At 41.7% G+C, this 20,977-nt stretch overlaps 1 protein-coding gene across 1 annotated transcript in view; it reads right to left on the bottom strand.

Annotated features, from left to right (window-relative positions):
* The window catches only part of ttc7a (tetratricopeptide repeat domain 7A), a 65,865-nt gene that overhangs the window by 6,898 nt on the left and 37,990 nt on the right, over positions 1-20,977 (bottom strand). Inside the window, exons 18-20 of the mRNA XM_084948006.1 lie at positions 19,922-20,034; positions 19,252-19,386; positions 15,532-15,734 (exon numbers count right to left, since the gene is read on the bottom strand). Coding sequence (XP_084804132.1) covers positions 15,532-15,734; positions 19,252-19,386; positions 19,922-20,034 — 451 coding nt within the window. The remainder of the gene's footprint in view (positions 1-15,531; positions 15,735-19,251; positions 19,387-19,921; positions 20,035-20,977) is intronic.

Below are 20,977 nucleotides of genomic sequence, written 5' to 3' on the forward strand. Positions count from 1 at the left end.
AATTAAAATATTTTCAGACGGAAATAATAAAAACTGTATTGTTTAGCATCTGTGTACCTTTTTTTTTTTTTTTTTTTTTAGCACAAATGCAAGCCGTCTGTGAAGGTTCTCAGTCATCCAGGTCATCGTAGTCAAAGGAGCTTGCAAACCTCTACATTGGAGAGGACCTCTACATTGGAGAGACCAAACAGCCACTTCACAAGCGCATGGCACAACACAGAAGAGCCACCTCCACAGGACAAGACTCAGCAGTCCATCTGCATCTTAAGGATAAAGGACACTCTTTCGAGGATGCCAATGTTCACATTTTGGACAGAGAGGACAGATGGTTTGAAAGAGGAGTGAAAGAAGCCATCTATGTCCACTGTGAGCGACCATCTTTGAACAGAGGCGGGGGTTTACGACACCAACTCTCTGCCATCTATAATCCAGTTTTGAGATCCCTTCCCAGACGCCTTAACGCCCACTCACATCCTGGGCCATCTGACCTCAGGAATTCGCATGATAAGGTGGGGCCAGGTTTCACAATGAACACACCCAAAACTCTGGCTGATTGGGACCCACACCCAGTTTCACACCTTGGCTCAGGCGATTAGAAGATCATCAGGGGGTCCTTTTGTCCCTCTGTGGGGGGATACTCCCACTAGGTTTATATCTGGGACTCTCCACCATTTGACCTTAGAACTGAAGAAGCTTCTCGGATGAGAGGTGAAACGTCTTCAAGTAAACTTAAAGAAGTCCAGACGCTTTTCTTTGCAAGCTCCTTTGACAAATGCAAGCCCAACACCGATAATCGAAGTCCGTGAGAAATCTCAGAATTATTGCGGACTCATTTGAACTTCTTTATTATTATTACAACAGTCACATGTTCCCAGAATGCTGTGTAACTCTATCCAGCCATACTCTACCGCTTATCTCCATTTGGACGCAGACATTTTATTCACCCCAGCTACCTCTTCCAATTAATCCAGGAGAATACTGAGTCGTTCCCAAGCCAGTTGAGAGGTATATTTTCTCCAGCAAGTCATGGGTCTGCCTTGGGGCTTCCTCCTGGTAGGACATGCTCAGAACACCTTGCCTAGGAGGCATCCAGTAGACATCCTACTCATCCTAGTCGGCTGGCTCCTTTTGATGTGGAGGTGCAGCGGCTCTTAAAGGACCGAGCTCCTCACCCTATCTCTAAGAGATAGCCCAGCCACCCTTTGAAGGACACTCATCTCCACCACTACAATAACTATTAGACAAAAAATTTAAGTTTTCCCCTTAAGCAGCATTAAAAAAAAAAAACATCGTCACTGATGTGAAAGTTACCTGAAAAGGTTTAATTCATGAGTTATTAAGTATTAATACTATAATGACATTGCTCTACCAAGTATGATTTTGCTAATCATCTCCCACGCTAAATGGTGCCTTATAAAAACTGCAAATTGTCTGAATGCATATGTCATAGATTTTGTAGGTAAAAGGTTACAGGGAAAGATAAAGGTTTACAATGCAGCTAGCATGTAGCACTGGGAGTATTTGCTTACCACCACTGTTAGCCAGTGGCATCCCATGAAAACTCATAACAGACCATTAAAATTTGCCATTGTAAAAGGAATCTTTCTCCTTTCATGTTAAAGAGTGGTCTGCATCCATCCTTGAAATAACTACTATCTTGTTGCCTATTGTCTCTGGAAGCAAGATTAACTCCGTTTCACAATGGTCTCACCCACAGGCCGTATCCAGGTCCCAATAAAAGGAGACCGGCAGCCTTTTCTGGTTGTTTGCACATGCACAACGTGGATAAACGTCTGGTTTTTGGCAGGAAACTGATGCGAGATGAGCATGCTAGACAAGCTGCTGTTAGCTCTGATTTCACTGTCGAGATCAGTTACCGTCTGGCCATTGTGTGGAAACCTCTGTGATTTATGAATGTAACAGATAAGTTTGTTCTTACTATCTACCTAGGCCAAAAGACTCCACCAACACTTTAACATAAATCACTTGCTTGACTGAATGTACAAGATCAAACCAGCTGTTTTGTTAATACACCACTTTCATTTTTCAGTAATCGTTTTAATCCACCTGTACATACTGATGGTTAACCATGTCACACAGTTTTCAAGTCTTTCAATTCAGCTGTAGTTTTTATTTTGTAAATATATTTAACATACTTTTTAAAAATTGATGTCAAGCCACATACCACTGATGTTAGTCATGCTTACGTCTCACTACACACAAGAAGTTGTGCACTCCAAGTGAAACCACTGGTCAATGCATCCTCCACTGGTCTCTTGTAAGTTTTACTCATTACTAATATTATCAAAGCCTCAACAAAAGACTTTTTACCAAAAACACAGAGACCAGCTTATATCAGATTCACTGTTTCATGTATTCAGAACAATGTTATGGCCATTACTGGCAATCGCTGTCATTAGTCATCTTAAATGTTCCTTTTTTGCTTATTTACAGCTCCACGATTTTTGGACTCTACTACAGTAGCTTTGCATGATTCACTGTTGAGAATAATCCCTATTATTTAATACTGGGCGGTCATGTCGTTATGTAAAAATAAGGAAATATAACAATAATAAGGAAAAACTCTTTAAGCTTCAAAAGTTCCAAACTTTGGCAAATTTTGAAGTTTACACAGATGGTACTAAATTGTCCAGAACATTCAAAGACATTGGTATGGTCCTGTACAGAACGTTATTTTCCCAAAAAGCTCATTTGCAGTGGGGGGTGACTATTACCTGAGGCTAGACCAGGAAGTGTGGTAGGTATGCATGCACCCACTGGTTTTGCACTTCATGAACATACTCTATATACTATGTATACAGTATGTTCATAAACAATCCACGGTTTTCCTTTACAAAAAGCTGAGGAGAGGAAAGAATGAGATATAGCTGGCATTTTTGGTAATCTGTAAGATCATTACCACTGATGTGCATATATTTAAAAAATGTATGTGCAAAAGAGAAGAACATTGTGGATGATAACTGTTGTCACCATGTTAAAGATCATACCACTGCTTAGGTTTTGTCGTTTTGTAGCACAGCTCCATGGGGAGTCTGACACAACACAACCTCACTGACCAACTGCACAGAGTCAAATCTGCCTCACATATAAGCATCGTCTAAAGGCGCGCACACAAGCTCCAGTGTCACATGCATACTCAAGGTGACAACGGGGAACGAGTCTTGCACAATCATCCCTTGACTTACTCTGACTATCTGTTACACACACACACACACAGGCACACACACAAACACACACACACATACTCTGAGATGGCCTGAGGTCAGACAGACGAGTCTTGTTATGCAGTCTCTGCTCACAAGCTTGAGATTAATTGGGCTGAAATTCACAAAGCTGTCTAGGGGCTCTGATGCAACTTTCAATAAGAGTGCACACTCTGCCTTCCTTCTTTCCTCTGCTCTCCTTTTTCTCACTTCTGCTGGGTGGAATACATGGAAAAACAACAAAACTGTTGGTATGGAGAAATGCAGGATGTGCACACAGGTCTCCAAGCTTGTAAAAGTGTGTACAAACGTGTGCATCAGTGCACACATGTGCAGGGATGTATGATACAGTCCTTGCTGCTGGTTTGGTCACTAGCTTCCACATCTCACTATCTGTGCCCTTGTCTCCAAACTCACATTGGCTACATTGTTCCAACATTTTTTTGGTATTAACAGTTGACTACTGGACTAACACACACACCAACAGTCTTAGCCTTCCACTATAACCTATATATTTTAGGCTGTTAACTATGGAAAAGTTGATGTTTATAGGTCAGTCAGCTTAACCGTACTGTACTTAATATACAGTACTGTGTTTTACAGGAAGCCATTTCCGTATTTAACTGACAGACATTGGCTTCCAGTAAATTTCAGTGTTTCTTGTAAAACACTGAAAAACAGTTTTTTTCTTCTTTAAGTAAGATAAAAAGGGCAGCTTGTGGAATGTGGTAAGCTCAGAATAACAGATGGGAAATGTCTAACTTAGGGGTATGAGGCGATTTAGAGGAAGTATGTTTCTAAGCTGCTTGTTGACAGTTTATCTGTGAAACCAAGGACACTCCTGTGTGGCGACTCTGGCTGCAGCAGGGAACAGTAGTTAGGATGAATAGTCAATATGATTAATAAATATACTGACAACATTAAGATCCAGACACAACATAATGCTGGATTTGCTTGTAAAAACCAGAAGCTGAATTTCCACTTTTGAGCAAATTGACCAATTGCATCCCATCACTGTTGTTTTTTGAGGAAAATCATAACGATTATGAGCCCCATCCACTCAACATTTAGGACATATTATGCTGATGGTTTATAGTGCATTCATGGAGTAAATGAAATATGAACTCCAATTCCCCTCAAGTCAGAATAACAATATATAGGAAGAACGTAAGCCCAGTTAAATTCATGTATTGCATGTTCATTTTTTACTGACAATCATTTAACTAAGGCTGTAGTAAGTAGTGTTCTCACTGCTGTAGTGAAACAGACCTAGAAACAATGCAATCGGCTGGAAACCTCCGGTCTCTGGGGTAAAATGTATATTTACTGCAGCGGTAGTTCTGATAACAAGTCTGGTAAAGCCTTTATCTTCAAAACAGACGAGCACAGAAGGGGAAAGAACAACATTCACACTTAGGATACTGAGCCATCCAAAAAGCACATGGATGTGATTCCAGGACCAGAAGGCCAAATCAAAACTAGAGCTTGCTAATTGACAGTTATTAGCAATTAGTTGGCTCCCCTCTTTTTCTAGTGAAGGAAACGATAATGTTTCTTGAGAACAAAACAGAATGTGACTGGCACAAACTCAAGAGATGATTAGCACCAGCATCTGGCTCACAACAGTGTTAGTTATGTCTCAGTCACAGTAGAATAAAAACAACAACCACCTGTGACAAGTAAGAAAATCAGTGTCTGAAATGTTTTCTTTCTGTGACTGATTGTAAACAGTTACAGTGACAAACTTACTGCACAGAGGTTGACCAGCAATGGAATAAATGACAAATGGTGACCACTTTGGATTAATAAGGTAATTGAACAGGTATTTTGATGGGAGGCAACTTGTTGCCAAATAATTGCAGTCTGACTCAGACTGACTGGAAACACATTTTTGAAATAATTGCTATTTAATTCATACATTTAGACAAATTGTCAATGCATTGGCATCAATCTGAGTTAATTGGAGACAATGAGTGCAACTCAGCTGTCATGCATCTCTTTGCTGGTTTCTGACTTTTTGCAAATCTCATATTTCACCCTGAAGTTAAATCACTGTCATTTTTCTTTTTTAAGTTTTAAAATTAAGTTTAAATTCTGAATTTAAGTTTTAAATCTCTGAAGTCATAACCGATTAGATATGCAATTTCTGCCAATTTATCACAGTGAATCACTGTTTTATCATAAACAGGTAACAGCTCTCATTTGATTGCAGACCGGTAGCAGACTGATAGTAGACTGACATCATATTTTATCTTCATCTTGACACACCAAACATGCTTTGAAGACGCCAACTGGCTGCAATTATTTACAAACCTGGTCCCCATCTTTGAAACAAGCATTACAAAGCCAACAAGATCACATGGCCATTGTACTTGCTCGCAGGGGTTTTGGTTGCACCGCAGTCTCCAACAGCTATATTCCCCAGTGTGACTGTTCACTACTGACCAGACAAGATTTTAAGAAAGCATTTTGCAACATCTTCTTTGGCAATGAATGCACAGATATGAGACTGAAATTAATGTCCTTGGAAAGAAAGCAAATGCATGTTTATGAAACTACTAAACCAAGAAATAATTTTAGAGAAAGAAGAAGAGGACAGATTCTTGCTGAATTATTACAAGAAGAGAAATCCAGACACAGGACATCCACTAATCAAAGGGCCGACACTCCTGCTGTCCACTTGTCTGAGGAAAACACAGTGAAAAATGCTGACGGTTAAGCCATTGTTGCCCAGTGTCATTGGTGTGCATGTGTGTGTGTGTCTGTCTTTGGATCAAATTTGATTAGAAATTCAGCCAGTACAAAAATTTATATTGTGAGTGAGTGGGAGAGAGAACAAACAAATTCAAAAGCATTTCAATTGCCATCAAATGTTTCTGGCATTATGTGGAGAAACTGGTATCTAATAGTTGGTCTTTAATTACTCCCAGCCATCTGTCTCCAGTTTTACCTAAAGCTGATCTCAGTGAGCTTGGCAGCACAGGTTTGTTTCTTTTCATGCCGTTTAAGCACAACTGAACTGAGCTGAGCCAAACTCTACGAGTGGGCACTGGTGTTTTCATCAGTCTTTCAAGCCAATTTTTTTAAGCAAACTTTTGAAATGCTTCAAACTACAAACAACATTTAATTAAGTGAACGTCCTTCGACTAGACTGAAGAGAAGGGGAAAAAAAGGCTTCTTGGATGTCGCAAACAAGCACAACCAACAGAGATTTGATTATAGAATTGATTAGCATTGGGGAAATGAGTTCTTGTTCTTTGGTGTCAGCATTATTATATTATTCATATTCCATACAGTACAAAGACAAAAAGAGGACTTTGTAATACTCTAGCATACCAACTGTAGCTAAGCAGGCTCCCCGGAGATTCATTAAGAATAATATTCATTCGATAACTTCTTCATTACCAAAAACTTTTTCTGCCTCAATTGTCCGTAGTCATCGTAGTTTGCATACAAAGTACTTGGATACAACGCAGCCTAACTCTTAAGCCAAACATAGATTAAAAAGGTTTGTGGAGGCAGAATAATGGTCACATACTTAAAAGGCATAAACACAAAATCATTTTGGGATAAGACGATCATATGAATATTTTCACAGTTTTAAAAAAAGCAATAAAAAAATTAACGCCTTTGAGACAGCGGAGAGACAGATGAACTCTAAATTTGGATTTGCAATCTGCTGTTGTCAGCCGTGCCGCCTACAGAGCTGTGACTGTCCAGACAATCCAGGAAATTAAAAGTTAAGGTACAAGTGGCTATATAGACCTGATCTAGAGAGAATTAAATGATCCTACAGTTTGGTATAGGACTCAAAACCATCTGCTGATCTATACACATCAACTACACACGAACAAGTCATGGCATAATACCCTCGCATTCAACCAAGACGAGAGACTTTACTTGAACTTTTAATCGGTCAAGTCTGGACGGGCAGGTATGGGCACAGTGAGCCAAGATTATTGTATTTACCTCTGCCATGTTGGCTTGACCTGCCCGTCTGCTTTTGGATTAATATTAAGTAGTGCTGTCAGCATTAATCTCGTTGAAATGACGTTAACGCCATAACTGCATTAACGCAGCAAATCTCTGTTAGCGAGTTAACGCGTATCGCCCCGCGCATGGGGCTGCATGGCGCTGCATGGCGCTAACGCGTTAACGAGATAACCGCGCTAAAGTGTTGACGCCGTGCAGCCCTCGCACGCGGCGATCCGCGTTAACGAGCTAACGGAGATTTGCCGCGATAATGCGGTTATGGCGTTAACATCATTTTAACGAGATTAACGCTGACAGCAGTAATATTAAGTTTACTGTTTCTTCCATTAACAGCTCAGTATTTTGGGAGGCAAGTTGAAGCAGCTTTTCGAGGTTGTTAGACGTACCGCCATTCTTCAGTGTTTATTTCATAGAGCAAAAGTAAAGCAGAAGAGGAGCTTTGAGTTGTGGAAACGTATGTTGATTGATGAGATGGTGAATGTAGTGTGGGCACCTATCATTAGAAAATATATTAATGCTGATATGCAAGAGCTCTTAATGTTACCCTTAAAAAACCAAACAAACAAACAGTAAATAAACACCAAGAACAATACGTGGAGAAATAAACCGAAGGCAGAGTCCAGATGTGTGGAGAACTATGACTTCAGTGAAATATGAAACTCTTTATACAGATCCCATCAGCTTGCTCAGAGTCATCCACCACTTGGCAAACCAACGTAGAATGAACATGTACAGCTTCAAACATCCAAAACAGGGGGTGACATTGTATTGCCAACTGCTGACCAGCCATTATATCTCTTTAAATATTTGAAGGCATCGGGTACTAAAGGGTTAGAAGGTATCTAGTCCCACTAGGACCTCCACAGTGGGTTCTTAACCCCAGGCTGTCTCGAGATACTTTAGTCTTTAATACAACATACAGTGCAATAATTAGGGAACTTTTCAACGGCGATACCTGACAGAGGTGCAAATGTCTAGTTGGATCGGACGCAAGATGGTCTTCAACTTCCCAGCTCACTATAGTCTATTCGATGTGAGATTGTGCTGTTGTGCAAAAAGTGCGCCAATACTCTCCTAGAGGTGCTTCCTACACCCTCTATCCAGGCACCTTCCTGTAGTGAAAACCCATCTGAGCTGGACTATTTTCTGTTGTGCTTTGAGTGTCTGACAGGATACTAAAGAAACTGTCAAAAGGCCCGATGCTCTTATCTAAACCTAACAGTATAACTTATTTCACACAAGCATTCCTTGAACTGAGAACTGTAGAAAATATTCTGACTCAAGGTTGCCAAAAGGTTCATGTGTGTCATGATAATCTACATACCGACTGGCTGTGATTTTATATTCAGCATTCAAGTAGTTGAGCGGTAATATTCCTGTTCCTAGCTCTCAAACAGAAAGGGAATAAGCAGGTTTTGGTGGAGGTGTTCCTCAAAGTGTACAAAAGGCCTGCTGTCCCATCCTGATCTGTTTGGCATCGCTGGTTAATTTGGATGTCCAGGAGAATTTAGTACATAACACACACTCCTACCGAGATTAAAACATTTTAATTAATTACTTTCACTTTTGTTGGGGTGATATGACCACACAAATCTTCACGCACCTGGATGGCATGTTTGCATGGAAAATACCGTGTGTTTGTTTGGGGAAAAAGCAGCACATACAGTGCGGCTACGGTTGACTCCTTCAAGTACATTCTCACCTTACAGCACATTACATCGCCTATATAAATATATACTGGAACAAAGACCGACGCACAAACTTGCACGAACACACGTACCGACGTGGAAAGAGGAAAAGAATGAAGGACAGAGTTGATACTGGACTCTCAGAAGTAAGGAAAAGAAAGAAAGAGAGGAAGGAAAGAAGTGTGAGGGAGCAAGAACGAGCTAAACTGAGAACAATGAACAGAGAGAGAGAGAGGGGTGGGGGGGTGGGGGGGGTGGGGGGTTGGAGGAGAGGCGTCAAAGAAAAAGGAAAAAATAAGTGAGCCCAGATGAGCCATACATAGCAACGGAGGCACCAGCCAACTCCCAATCGTCTTTCTGTTTGCACCACTCCCCGCATCCACCACCACCAACCCACCCACCCCATCTTCTCACTCTCTCACATACAGTCAGTCTCTCTCTCTCCCTCTCTCTCCATGGTTATCAGAGGTCGTGCTCAATAGAATAAATTTCCCTGGTTGCTAGGCAATCCCATAAAGCGGCGAGAACGAGCAAAGTGATATAAATAATGTATTTGCATTATCTAATCAGCTGACAACCACCCCCTCCCACACGCAGAGAGGAGAGAGAGTGCGAGCGAGTGAGACAGGCAAGGTGGGGGGGGGGGCATTTGATAATTGGAACGCGATTAATTCATTGAGCGCAAAGCCTTCGTCCTTGAGAGTATGCACGCATACGTGAAGCTGTGTACGAATATGGGTTCGTTGGAGAGGGCCGAAAGTAAAGTGTGCGTTTGTGTGCGGCTGACTCAGAGCGGGCTCCACTACAGAGCAGGAGAGATGAGATGTGGAGGATGATGGGAGTGGGTCAGATTCATTGCATACCGCGCCGGAAGCAAGGCTGGGCCATGTTTCAGGATCAGCTAACTGTCAGAACACAAACACACACGCGCACATGCCACACATACGCACAAGTCGACCAAATGCTTACCATAATGAGGTTAACAGCACAAACAGATAAATGTGTAATAGCTACTCCCATGATAGACAAACGTAATGCATGCTCAGTTGTAGCCAGTGGACTGCAGCGATCGAGAAATTAAACTGAAAATCCCGGTCTCACACACACGCACTCGCACACTTACAAACACCATACTATAGTCATATACTGGTTTCCCTCACTACCGCACCCTCCATCCATCCAAAAATACTCCAAAACCAGCAGCTGACCAGAGCAGTGAGTCACTGTCTGATGGCTTCGTTTCTTTCCCTCTCTTACAGAGAAACCATGTGGACACAGCTGATGCTAACATGAAGTGCAGTGAGTAAAGAAGTGTGCGGGGAATAAGGGAAGATGGTAGCCACATTGCATGGGTTGGTGAGCTTCTGCATCGATTCCAGTAATGGGTTTCTCTTACTCACATTTCCCTTTCCCCGTCTAACATGGGTAGAGTGGAAAATCTACACGATGCTGTGTTATAAAGGACTCATGTCAAACAAAATGTCTTAGAACTTTGAAAAACTTTGGTGGCTTTTGGATAATTTGGCTAATCAGACATAATCACCTTTCAATTCTGGTTTAATGCGCAGGCATGTGGATTGGGCCTGATGCTCTTAGCTAAATCTAACAGTATAACTTTTTTTTCACAAAAGTATTCCTTGAAGAGGAAATGTGATTTCAAATGGAACACCAGACTCACAAAGCCTTGCTGTAGGATTCAATTAGGCAGGACAAGAACCCACCGTGGAAACCTCACAGGCTGTTAGGAGACTTAGACCTTTCTCTGCTCCTGGTTCTGCTGGAGGCTTCTTCCTTTTTAAAAAAAGCTTTTCCTTCCCATTGTCTCCAAAGTGCTCGCTCATAGAGGGTCGTCTGATTATTTTCCCTGTAGGGTCTTTACCTTAAAATGTAAAGGCCCTTGGGGCAACTGTTGTTGTGATTTGGCTTTATATCTATAAAACTGAACTAAACTGAACTGTATTGAAGCTAACAGTTTAATGTCAGTGACTTTTGAAATGAAAATTATTCAGACAACGCCTGCAGCATTTCAAGAAGACTGCTGAATGGTGACACTAGCTTCTGAGCTTTGTCACACTTTTTAACTTAAAAAACAGACTATAGCTTACAAAATTAACATCATGTTGTTTTAAATAAGACGTGAAACTAGCAAGGAAGCATTTACTGAGAGGATAGATCGAGTCAGCAGCCGTTTTTCTGTTGACTTCTAAACATACACTTCTTCTTGCAATCCGATGAGTCTCCCCCTACTGGATGTAAGAAACATTACACATTTAAGGTAGTTATGCACTGGCTTCACTCCTAAATCTGGAAGCAACGTATCTTTTACAGTTTATATGCAGCTTAAATGACCTTAAGAAAGGCCCCCGATCTTCTAGTGAAAGCAATGTAGACAGTGCAGTACACACTGGGCACGCATGATAAGCCCACGGAAACCACTTGCAAACAGGCTCATAATGAAATTGCATTTCCACAATAAATATCAGATCACATTAACTGTTGAGCCACAGAAAGGTGACATCTTTAAAGTTTAGTTACCATGAAAACATCTTAAGGACATTCATGGAAAGTACAGTAGGTACTTTTGTAGAATAATAACTGAGGTGTAAGAATATCTACCAAGAATATCTTAAGAATTCCCCTTAAGGCACAGCAGAAAATGGGCCACTGGCACACAAAATGTCCACAGCAAATACTGTGTAAAAATAAATGGATGAACGCAAAGCCGCACAGCACCACAGAGTAACTGTAGGCTCATTTCTGGCCGGCTGATGCAAGTCACAAATATGGGCGAAGCTCCAAATAAAATGTCCCACACATTGTCCCACAGGCTCCATAACAATGCAAGAATGCAGTTATTTACTGCAACCCTCCATTAGCATGCCTAACATAGTATAGTCCATAAACTTTAGTGTTCTACAAGCAGAATTTTTGTATTTGGGTCAATTTGTGCCTATTACAATGTGTGCCTCTGTCCAAGTGTACACATGTAGTTTACTTAAAAAAAGGAAGCCCAAGTAGTCCACATGTGCTCCAAATCCGTGGAGGAAGGCTGGCATACACAAACACAGTCATGCCTAAACACATGCACATGCGTACACGTACTCAAACACTCAGACTGAGAACACATCTGTCCTGTAAGAGACCCAGAGACGGACGCTGCCAGCTGGCTTTGTTTCAACTTCTCACCCCCTGGGATTGGTTCTCCCACAGGCCAAATATGGAAGAGAAGCGTACCTCTGTCTAACCCAGTGGGACTGCACTTCTACGCACACAGACACACGCACATGCATCCAAAAGTGCGCTGTAGGAGCAAAAGCACTAGCCTTATGTGGTCACAAGAAGGCTAAAGTGATATCAGCCAGCACATCTCCGGTCACTATGGAGACCGCAGTCATTGTGTGTGAGTGTGTGTGTGTGTGAGTGTCGAGTGCTGCGTCTTGGATTTGAGGAATATCCCTCTCTGGTTCGTTCACTGTGACAACAGAGTCAGTTCAAAGGTCAGAAGAGCTGTGGTTAATCCTGTGGATCATCTGGAAGACAGACTGAGAGAGCGAGAGAGAAGTGAGGGAGTGGGTGGAAGTGGGCGAGAGAGGATCTTTACAGTGCGGCAGTAAGAGAGAAAGAGGATCTGCTGGGATGAAAGAAATGTGGGGGAGTGATCAGGAAAGAGAGAGTGAGTCTTTAAGCGCTATTTTTCATTTGCTGGTGATGGAGCGAAATTTGTTTGCTTCTATTTTCTGAAATTTCAGGTTTGCCTGCAACAAATTGGCACGTCTCAGAGGACAACAGCAACGCACCGCGATAAACAGGACTGAACCACTCAGAGTTCTGACAATGACACAGTACAGCACGCCACAGAGGAGAGAAAGACTACACGATTACAGTATGAACAGTATGAGGCAGTATAAGTGTACTATACTTATAACAGTATAAGTACTATTAGCAGCATATGGCAAACTTTAAAAAATGCGCTTAGTTAAACAAGAAAATTCCAAATTAACTTGCAGTACAACTAAGTTTCTGAGGCTAATATAATCTACAGCCGTTTGAAACATTAGGGATTTGTTTTGCTTCTAAAAGAGCAAAGAAGCTACCATTGCTAATATTAGCAGCTAATAAGCATCTGTTACAATTATAGGCTTTATGATAAAGGCAACATCACCCACTGGTTTGCAAAGTCCTGCTGTGAAGCTTCAAGCTGTGCCTATGAGACCATAAACTCGTCAGAAAAGTGTTCTGAGGTCATAGATGAAGCTGAGGGCTGCTTTCACACAGATTCCTACTTAGGTTTTGCAGACGCATAACCTCTAACCACGTGACGTTACTCTTCCACCATTTCTGACGTGTGACAATTAACAATTTAAGCTCAAATGAAAAGAAAAAGACAGTCATACTGGCCTACAGACCAGCCCGTTGTCACTCAAGAGGCGAACGCAAAACCTTCTGCGTTCTTATGCTACACGCCTGGTTATGGATGAAATCCAGTAGAATGACTCGTTCCAGCCATGTATTCCAGCCCTGACCCTAACCTTATCCCTAACGTTAACCAGAACTTTAATGATGTTAGACAGTGTTTTCCAAAGCGATTTAAGTACAATTAACAAGCATGTGTAGATTCATTCCAAACGGTTCTCATGCTTTCTCATTTTTCCGATCTCGTAATATAGGGACATGTTGGGTGCCCGGAAGCGTAATATATCAACGATTTGTCACCTAGCGTAAAATGTTACACTTTGGGAGTGAGAACGCGTTGTACAGACAGGTCCACGAGTATGTGGCAAGCACCCATCACGAGGGGAAAATTCCTTGAATGATTGCAAGTGGTTGCTGCAGGTTGATGGGAGTCGCTAGGAAGTCACATAATCATAGAGACGGAAAGTGTTCCTCCTGGCAACCATCTGTCACTAGGGAGAAATGTGTGTTCCTGCATGGGTTGGTGAAAACATCCTCGTTATTGCTTTGCTTGCTAACATAATGCAGTGGTTGTAGTTTGAATGGAAGCAAAGTCCTTGTCTACAAACACAGCTACTCTCCGAGCTCTAATGAAACTGTGAAAAGTGCAAAACAAACAGGAAATGGAGACTGTTCACCAGTCATGTTTAAGAAGTAAAACTCCTTAAACATGACTGTATTTGTGGAGCAAAACTTTTACTTTGAAAGTGAACCTTCTCCATTTCTGATTTGTGCCACACTTTTTTAAGTTGTACTACCACTCGCCTAGTAGTTTGCAAGATTTTGCAGACAAACGCAGCCAACTGTAGCAATCTGTTAGCAACCAAAGCAATCACTGTAGGTTTTTTTGTTTTGTTTTTTTGGTGGAGCACCTTCTTTAAATCCGATTTCACCCAGTGAGAGCCAGCAACCTCTAGGAACCACTGCCAACCAGTCGGGCAAATGCACATTCTTCTCTATCAGCCAGTGATTGTACCACATCCAGCACGGCAGACAGCTCTCATGCAATGTGCAAATCGCATCCTGTGAGAAACCACAACAGAATCTGTCTTCATTTTTGCATTCAGAGCAGTCGCCGCCTGCTGGTTTGCAGGTTTAAAGTAAATCCGCAGCCGCTTTATTTTATGTACACTATACTGGCAAAAGTATTCACTCGTCTGCATTCACACACATATGAGCTTGAGTGACGTCACATTCATAATCTATAGGGTTTAAAATGATGTCGAAATGTGATATAACAGCTTAATCTGGGAAGGCTTTATTGAAGTTTTTGACCGTTCTCCCAGAAGCACATTGATGAGGTCAGCCAGTGGATGTGACTGGAAAACAAGAATTCAATGATTTGGGTGGGTGAGTGATTACTTTTGTTAATATAGTGTATAGGTTATAGTTTAATACAGTAACTGAATATAAAAGTGCTAAGAGCTCAAATTCATCTGTGTCTTGAGTCCTGTCTTTAGTTGTTTGATCAGATGGACTAAAATCCATATAATAATTTAAAAAATGGTTTAAATATCAAATTAAAAATGTGTGCGCACACTGCCATGTTGCTACTGTGTATATAAGAACATGTGACCCCAGTGGGACATGGTTTAGTCTGACTGACAAAAGTCCTCTGAAATGTACTTTTATCTACACATATTGCTGTTGTTGTTGCGAGGAAAGCCTTTTCCTACTCTTTGGGAGGCGTGTTTATGAAGGCTGAAGGCAGCTGATGCAATTTAACTGTGACGTAATTTAACTTGGTGAATTTGAGAAAACGTTTAACTTCATTAAACAGCCCTACACTGTCTGAGTCAGAGCGTGTGAGCTAATCCACAGCAAGTCCAAATGTAAAAGATCTCGCGTGAAGTACACTTTTATATAACTTAGCTCAGTCAACTAAAAGCACTGCAAATATTTCATTAATATATGTGTGTGTGTGTGTGTGTGTGTTTTTAGCAGACATCAAATAAGTGTTTGCACATGTTCCGCTTGCATATTACATCAGTTTTGATTTAATTTACTCAATTATAGCATTTAAACATGTCACTGTAGCCAATCATGTGTTTGTGTGCATGTGTGTGAGAGAGGATACTGAACACCATGTTTGCATGTGTGACACTTGAAAGAGCAAAGCGTTACATAAGTTCTAACTTGATTTTGCAGCCTCTAAAGCATCCGCTGTCTCTCACCGTGTGCACCAGTATCCGTTCTCCTGTAGGATGCATGGCCAGGGCCTCGTCATACAGGCCTTTGGCTTCGTCCAGGTGGCCCCGGAGCTCGGCCAGGCGGCCCCGCTGCAGCAGCACAGAGTGAGAGTTGGGGAAGAGCGAACTGGCCTCGGCTATACAGAACTGAGCCTCCTTAAGCCGACTGTCTGCCATGAACAGCTCTCCTGCAGGATGACACGGAGAGAGAAGTAAAGAAAAGAGGTGAAAAGGTCAAGAGAGGAAAAGAGGTGGAGGGGGGCAAGAAAAAGGACAGAATGACAGAGGAGGGAAAACAATAAAAGAAAGGAAGTGATGAAGCAAAGATGGAGAGCCAGAGAAAGAAAAAGAGGAGAATAAGAGTATTAATGCCCTGAGTAACCCTGTGACAGTGACTGTGATGAACTTTGCTGTGAGTTCAGCAGCATCATGTAAAATAATATCTGTGCAGTGCTCAAATACTACACACAACCACACACACACACACAAACACACACGCAAACCATGAAAGTGAGAGTCGGAGCGATGTAGTGGCTGAAAGTCATGAAGCTGTTGCCTAATATGGCCATCACATATTAAAGCTGCCTGCCTCCTTTCTTTGCTGCTGGGAAGATGAGGACAAACCCCACACACAAATGTTTACACACACACAAAGTCAGAATCACGCCCACAAGCACTTTACTCTCCAATAAGACCTCAAAAATAAGAGCTGACCACAGGACCTGCCCCCTCAGCTGGAGCAGACCAATGTGCGGACCGGATGCTTCAGCGAGACCTGTCAATCATTTACGTGAGAGGACATTGGGTCAACAGGCAGAGAAACCCTGAGAAGGAAACCCTTCAGCTCTAAAACACTGACAGCATTGTGCGCCCGTGTTACAGAGAGGGCTGTTGAGAGAGCCGTCTGCTCCCGAGTGCAGAGAACCCATGTGTGTGTTTGGTAGCGGATGTTTTGTTTGTTTACCTGTGTCTCAGAGATGCACAGATGGGAAATACTTAGTGCACGCATGCTACCTCTGCGAGATGAGAAAACAAAAAAATGGAAGAAAAAAAACAAAAACCCTTTTCAGCTGCCTCAGGGTTCCTTTTCATGGCTTCATTTTGGGGAAAAAGGTTTCAGTGAGCAATTATGTAAGACTTTCTCCTGCTGCTCATAGGAAAAAACTGTTAGATCAGTGCCTGCATGCACAGAGAATATTTATGTTTAGAGCTAAGTATGTGAGTCTCACATACTGCTAAATGTATTCCTTTTAAAGAGCCGTGTGTGTGTGTGTGTGCGTTTTTCTGTTAGGCCAAAGAGAATGTAAGATATGAAGAGGAAGTGACCGATGAGAAGAGGAATGCTATGAAAGAATGAAGGGGGGGGATTGGTGTCCAGCCTTGAGCCAGGGGCCACACCCTTGGTTTCTCTCACACACACACTGCTCTCAGCAGATGAATAGCAGAGGCTCAGAGGTTGCACATAGAAAATAACCTTCAGATTACACAAAGCCACGGGGGACGTGACTGCTTGGCTCCATTCAACCCCTCTTGCGTCGTAAAGCATCGAATACAGCAAAGGCATCTTCGCTGTGTGCATTTCCATTCTTGCCTCTCATGGCTCATCCACTCAAGCCAAGTGCAACAGATCCTCGGCCTTCATTTCCTGCTCATGCTCTGCTCTTTTATGTGAACTTCCTCAGGCAGGCTGAAGAAGGGTGGAGGCAACAGCGATATGGATAACTGGGCATTGTCTCCTTAACAGAGCAGTGGCCAAATGTATTTAAGCACTGAGACACGTCAGTGTCAACTACTCAGCTATTTAATTTTAAACACCAACAAGCCTGCAAATAGATATTCTCTTCCAAAAATCTGCTATACTGTAACGCTGCGTTCTCCAGGCTTTCGCATGTAGCAAAATTAATATTCTCTGAGAATTTCAGTGACTGTTGTGCCCGAAACAAAAACGCACGCTCACAATGAACCGAACGCACAAACAGTGTCTCACTCCCTTGAGCGACTGAAACTCATCTGAGCTGATAAACAGGTCAGCAAGGCGTTGGAAGACAGCGAGGCTGCACAGCTTTCATTCACTGTAACATCGCACATTCATTAAAAGGTGCCAGCGGAGATTGTATTTGTATTTACTGTAGGGTTACCTGGATTTCTTTGGTGAGGGCATCACTGACACATAGTCGAATGTTTCAATAGCTATTAAGGCAATTACTGTAAAGACACATTTGCATCTGGTGTCTGAGTGAGTTAACTCAGTTGCCATTTCCAGTTACTTCCTGTTTTATTTTGAAGAGTATGCCCTGTTGTGGTATCAGGTACTGGTACTGCTCTGTGACATCACCAGAAAGACCTACGCACAGTGCTTAGATAACTTCTTAGACTGCCACACACTGTATGATTTATGCCACAAGCTGCTCTAAATTAACAGAGCATCATGGAGAATTATTTATAACACTACATTATGTCAACTACAACTCAAATGCTCCTTTTACAGTGTATAGTAGCATAAAGGAACTAAAATCTCCACACGTTCGACGTGGATGTGATCGCTCTCTGTTGCCAATACCATCTAGAGAAAGCGAGGCAGATCTATGACATTGGTCGAAGTTCACTGAAAGGACTACCACAGAATTTTTTATGGTTGCCACAGGATGAAGACTACTTACTTTGAAGGTCCCCTAATATTTGCCTCAACAGTCAACAGTGTAAGCTTTAGGTTTTCAATAACTATCAAACAGTTTACCAGTATTTTGCTTCAGTCATTCATGTTGCTTAAAAGCCCCTTTTCCATTAGTACCTACTCGGATTGACTCGGCACGGTTCACTACGGTTTTAAGGATTTTCCATTAGATAACAGTACCTGGTACCAGATACTAAAATAGTACCTGCTCGGCCGGGGTTATAAGCGATCTGAGCAGGTACTAAAATGTGACATCATCAGACTGCATGCCAACAATTGGCTGGTCGGGGAATCACTCAGTGAGTCATGAGAGCGTCTCCTTCACGAAAATCAAAACCACCAACAACGCCGTGGTGTCTGACGAAAAGCCACAGACCAACCAGCAGGTATACTGTTGCGTCGACATCCACCTTTGTTTAAGCGTTCGTGGATCATGCTAATTACGTCACGGGACGCTCGGACACATTACTATAACAACAACCACTCTCATTGGGTGAGTAGGTACTAATGGAAAAGGGGCTTTAGTGACTCGAGTCACAATCTTTTTGCAATCTTTTTACATGAGCTGCAGACTGGCTTTAGTGCTTACTGATAAACATTAGCATGCCAGTATACTGAACCAGCAGTGTGAACAAGGTAATCTATCAGCTAACGTGTTAGCATGGTGTTTTAGCAGACAGATGCTGCTCATGAAAACACTGTCATGCTTTGCTGAGTTGTGGCCTCGTTGTCTACTTCATAGCTTTTATTTAAAAAAACTGGATGACTGAAATGGTTTCTTACTGTTGGGCTTCAGATCACTAGGATAAAACATTGAATCTGATTCATTTGTCCAGCAAAGTTAATGCAAGCTTTGTCTTTATTTCATTTTTAGTTCACCAGTAAGTTAAAGCACATGGACCCCAACATGGTTCCACGATATGGGCTGACCTTGTATCTCAGATGAGGATGAAAATAGGTTCAAATCCCAAAAGATCCCAACCACAATAATTTCTGAAATATCATTTTCATTCAAGTGTGTGCTCTCATACCAGCCTGCAGCCAAATGCGTTCCAGGATGGTCCAAATATAGGTGGGCCCATGGCGACGGGTAGAGCTGAGGTCTGACACCTCGGACAGAGCCGCTTCAAGACGGGATAGTGCAACTGATGAAGGACTCTGTGAACCTGAAGCAGGATCATAGGTAAGAAATGGGAGCTGTTAGTGCTGCAAATGTTTCCTCATCTTGCACATTAAACCAACTAAACACTAAAGTGGTGATTTACAACCTGAACAATGAATATGCATATGTTAGCATTGATGAGAAGCAGACAGAAACTGTGTTTTCTTCCGTAGAGAAAAAAAAAAAGTAAAATATTTCAAAGCCAGTAACTATAATGTCCTGAATCCCTGAACACTAAATGTGCAGGTTGCAGATCCTGCTCTAAACACAGGTGTGAGTCACATCATTGATATTTAAACAGCACATCTGGTTTCCGGAACTGGGTTGCAGACAAGCAAACAGGGCTTTTAATCCAGAATAGGTCAAAAGCTGGGGGATTTAGACTGACCTACAAATTCACCTTTCTCACTGCTATTTACCCAAAGCCATAGAGAGAGCAGGATGTGTTTAACTTAAACTAATCAATTCGGCATGTTGCAATCCAAATATGCACAGTGACATGTCCTTTCTAAAAGATTTGAGCAAGCGAGAGAACAGACCAGTGGAGGTGTCCTGGAAGTCAGGCAGGGTGAGGTGGATGGAGGGTTTCCTGCCGCTGGGGCTGACCTCTGTCCTCTCAGGCATCGGTATACTGCTGCTGTCATCTGTCTCGCTGTAACACATCAGAGAGGACATTCACATGTACTGTGAACTATGTACTATGCTAAAGCTAAAAAGTATCAATGACTCACTTTTAACATGAAGGCAGCATAAAGGAAAAATAAGTCAGGAAATGGTCAACTCTTAAATCAGTATTTTAAATCAGAGAATGGGTTATGAATATATTTTATATACATATATATATCTATATATCTATCTATCTATATATATATATATATATATAGATACACACATAGATAGATAGATAGATAGATAGTCTTAAACATTTTGAAATGGCTAGGCTAGCTTAAAATGACATTGTTCTGAAAAGTATTTGTCCATTTTTAAAAATACATATTTATACAACATTTTTCCTTAATAAATGCAGTCTTTCAAAAATTGCACATTAAAGTTTATTAGCTTCCTCAGTTCTTTCCTCCTGCATCTTTTCTCTGTATCAAGTTAGAAGGAGAGGTCAAAGAAAAAAAAACATGAGCTAGCGAGCTAACTGTGTAGCAACACTAATGCATGCTTCCATGCAGAGGTTCACAGTGTAACCAGTGTGATGTCGAGCATTATACTTGTTACTGTAGCAGAAACTGCACTTCCTGAAGTTCCAGCATGCCATTTATTCAAGAACCACTTGACTGAGCCATTAGTGAAGCCTCAGCTTTGTGGATGCATAGTAAATGCACAACATTCACGGGAAAAAGATATTTTAAACCTTATTTCTGGAAAAAGTCATAAAATGTGAAGCCGTTTTTAATCAGATTCAAGTGGTGAGTCAGTAGATGTAGTTTTTTAAAACCTGAAGTTATTGAAATGAGCTTTATTCTAATTTAAATAGAGATTTCAAAAAAAATACCTACTGGTGTTACCCACACACATCTACAAGGAGTTTAGTGTGGAAGCTATGCCTGAGAGTCAGTCATCAAACTCTCAGTCATCGTCAGCTA

Source organism: Perissodus microlepis, chromosome 13, assembly GCF_051167445.1.
Source record: "Perissodus microlepis isolate ML-2025 ecotype Zambia chromosome 13, ASM5116744v1, whole genome shotgun sequence".
NCBI classification, from domain to species: domain Eukaryota; kingdom Metazoa; phylum Chordata; class Actinopteri; order Cichliformes; family Cichlidae; genus Perissodus; species Perissodus microlepis.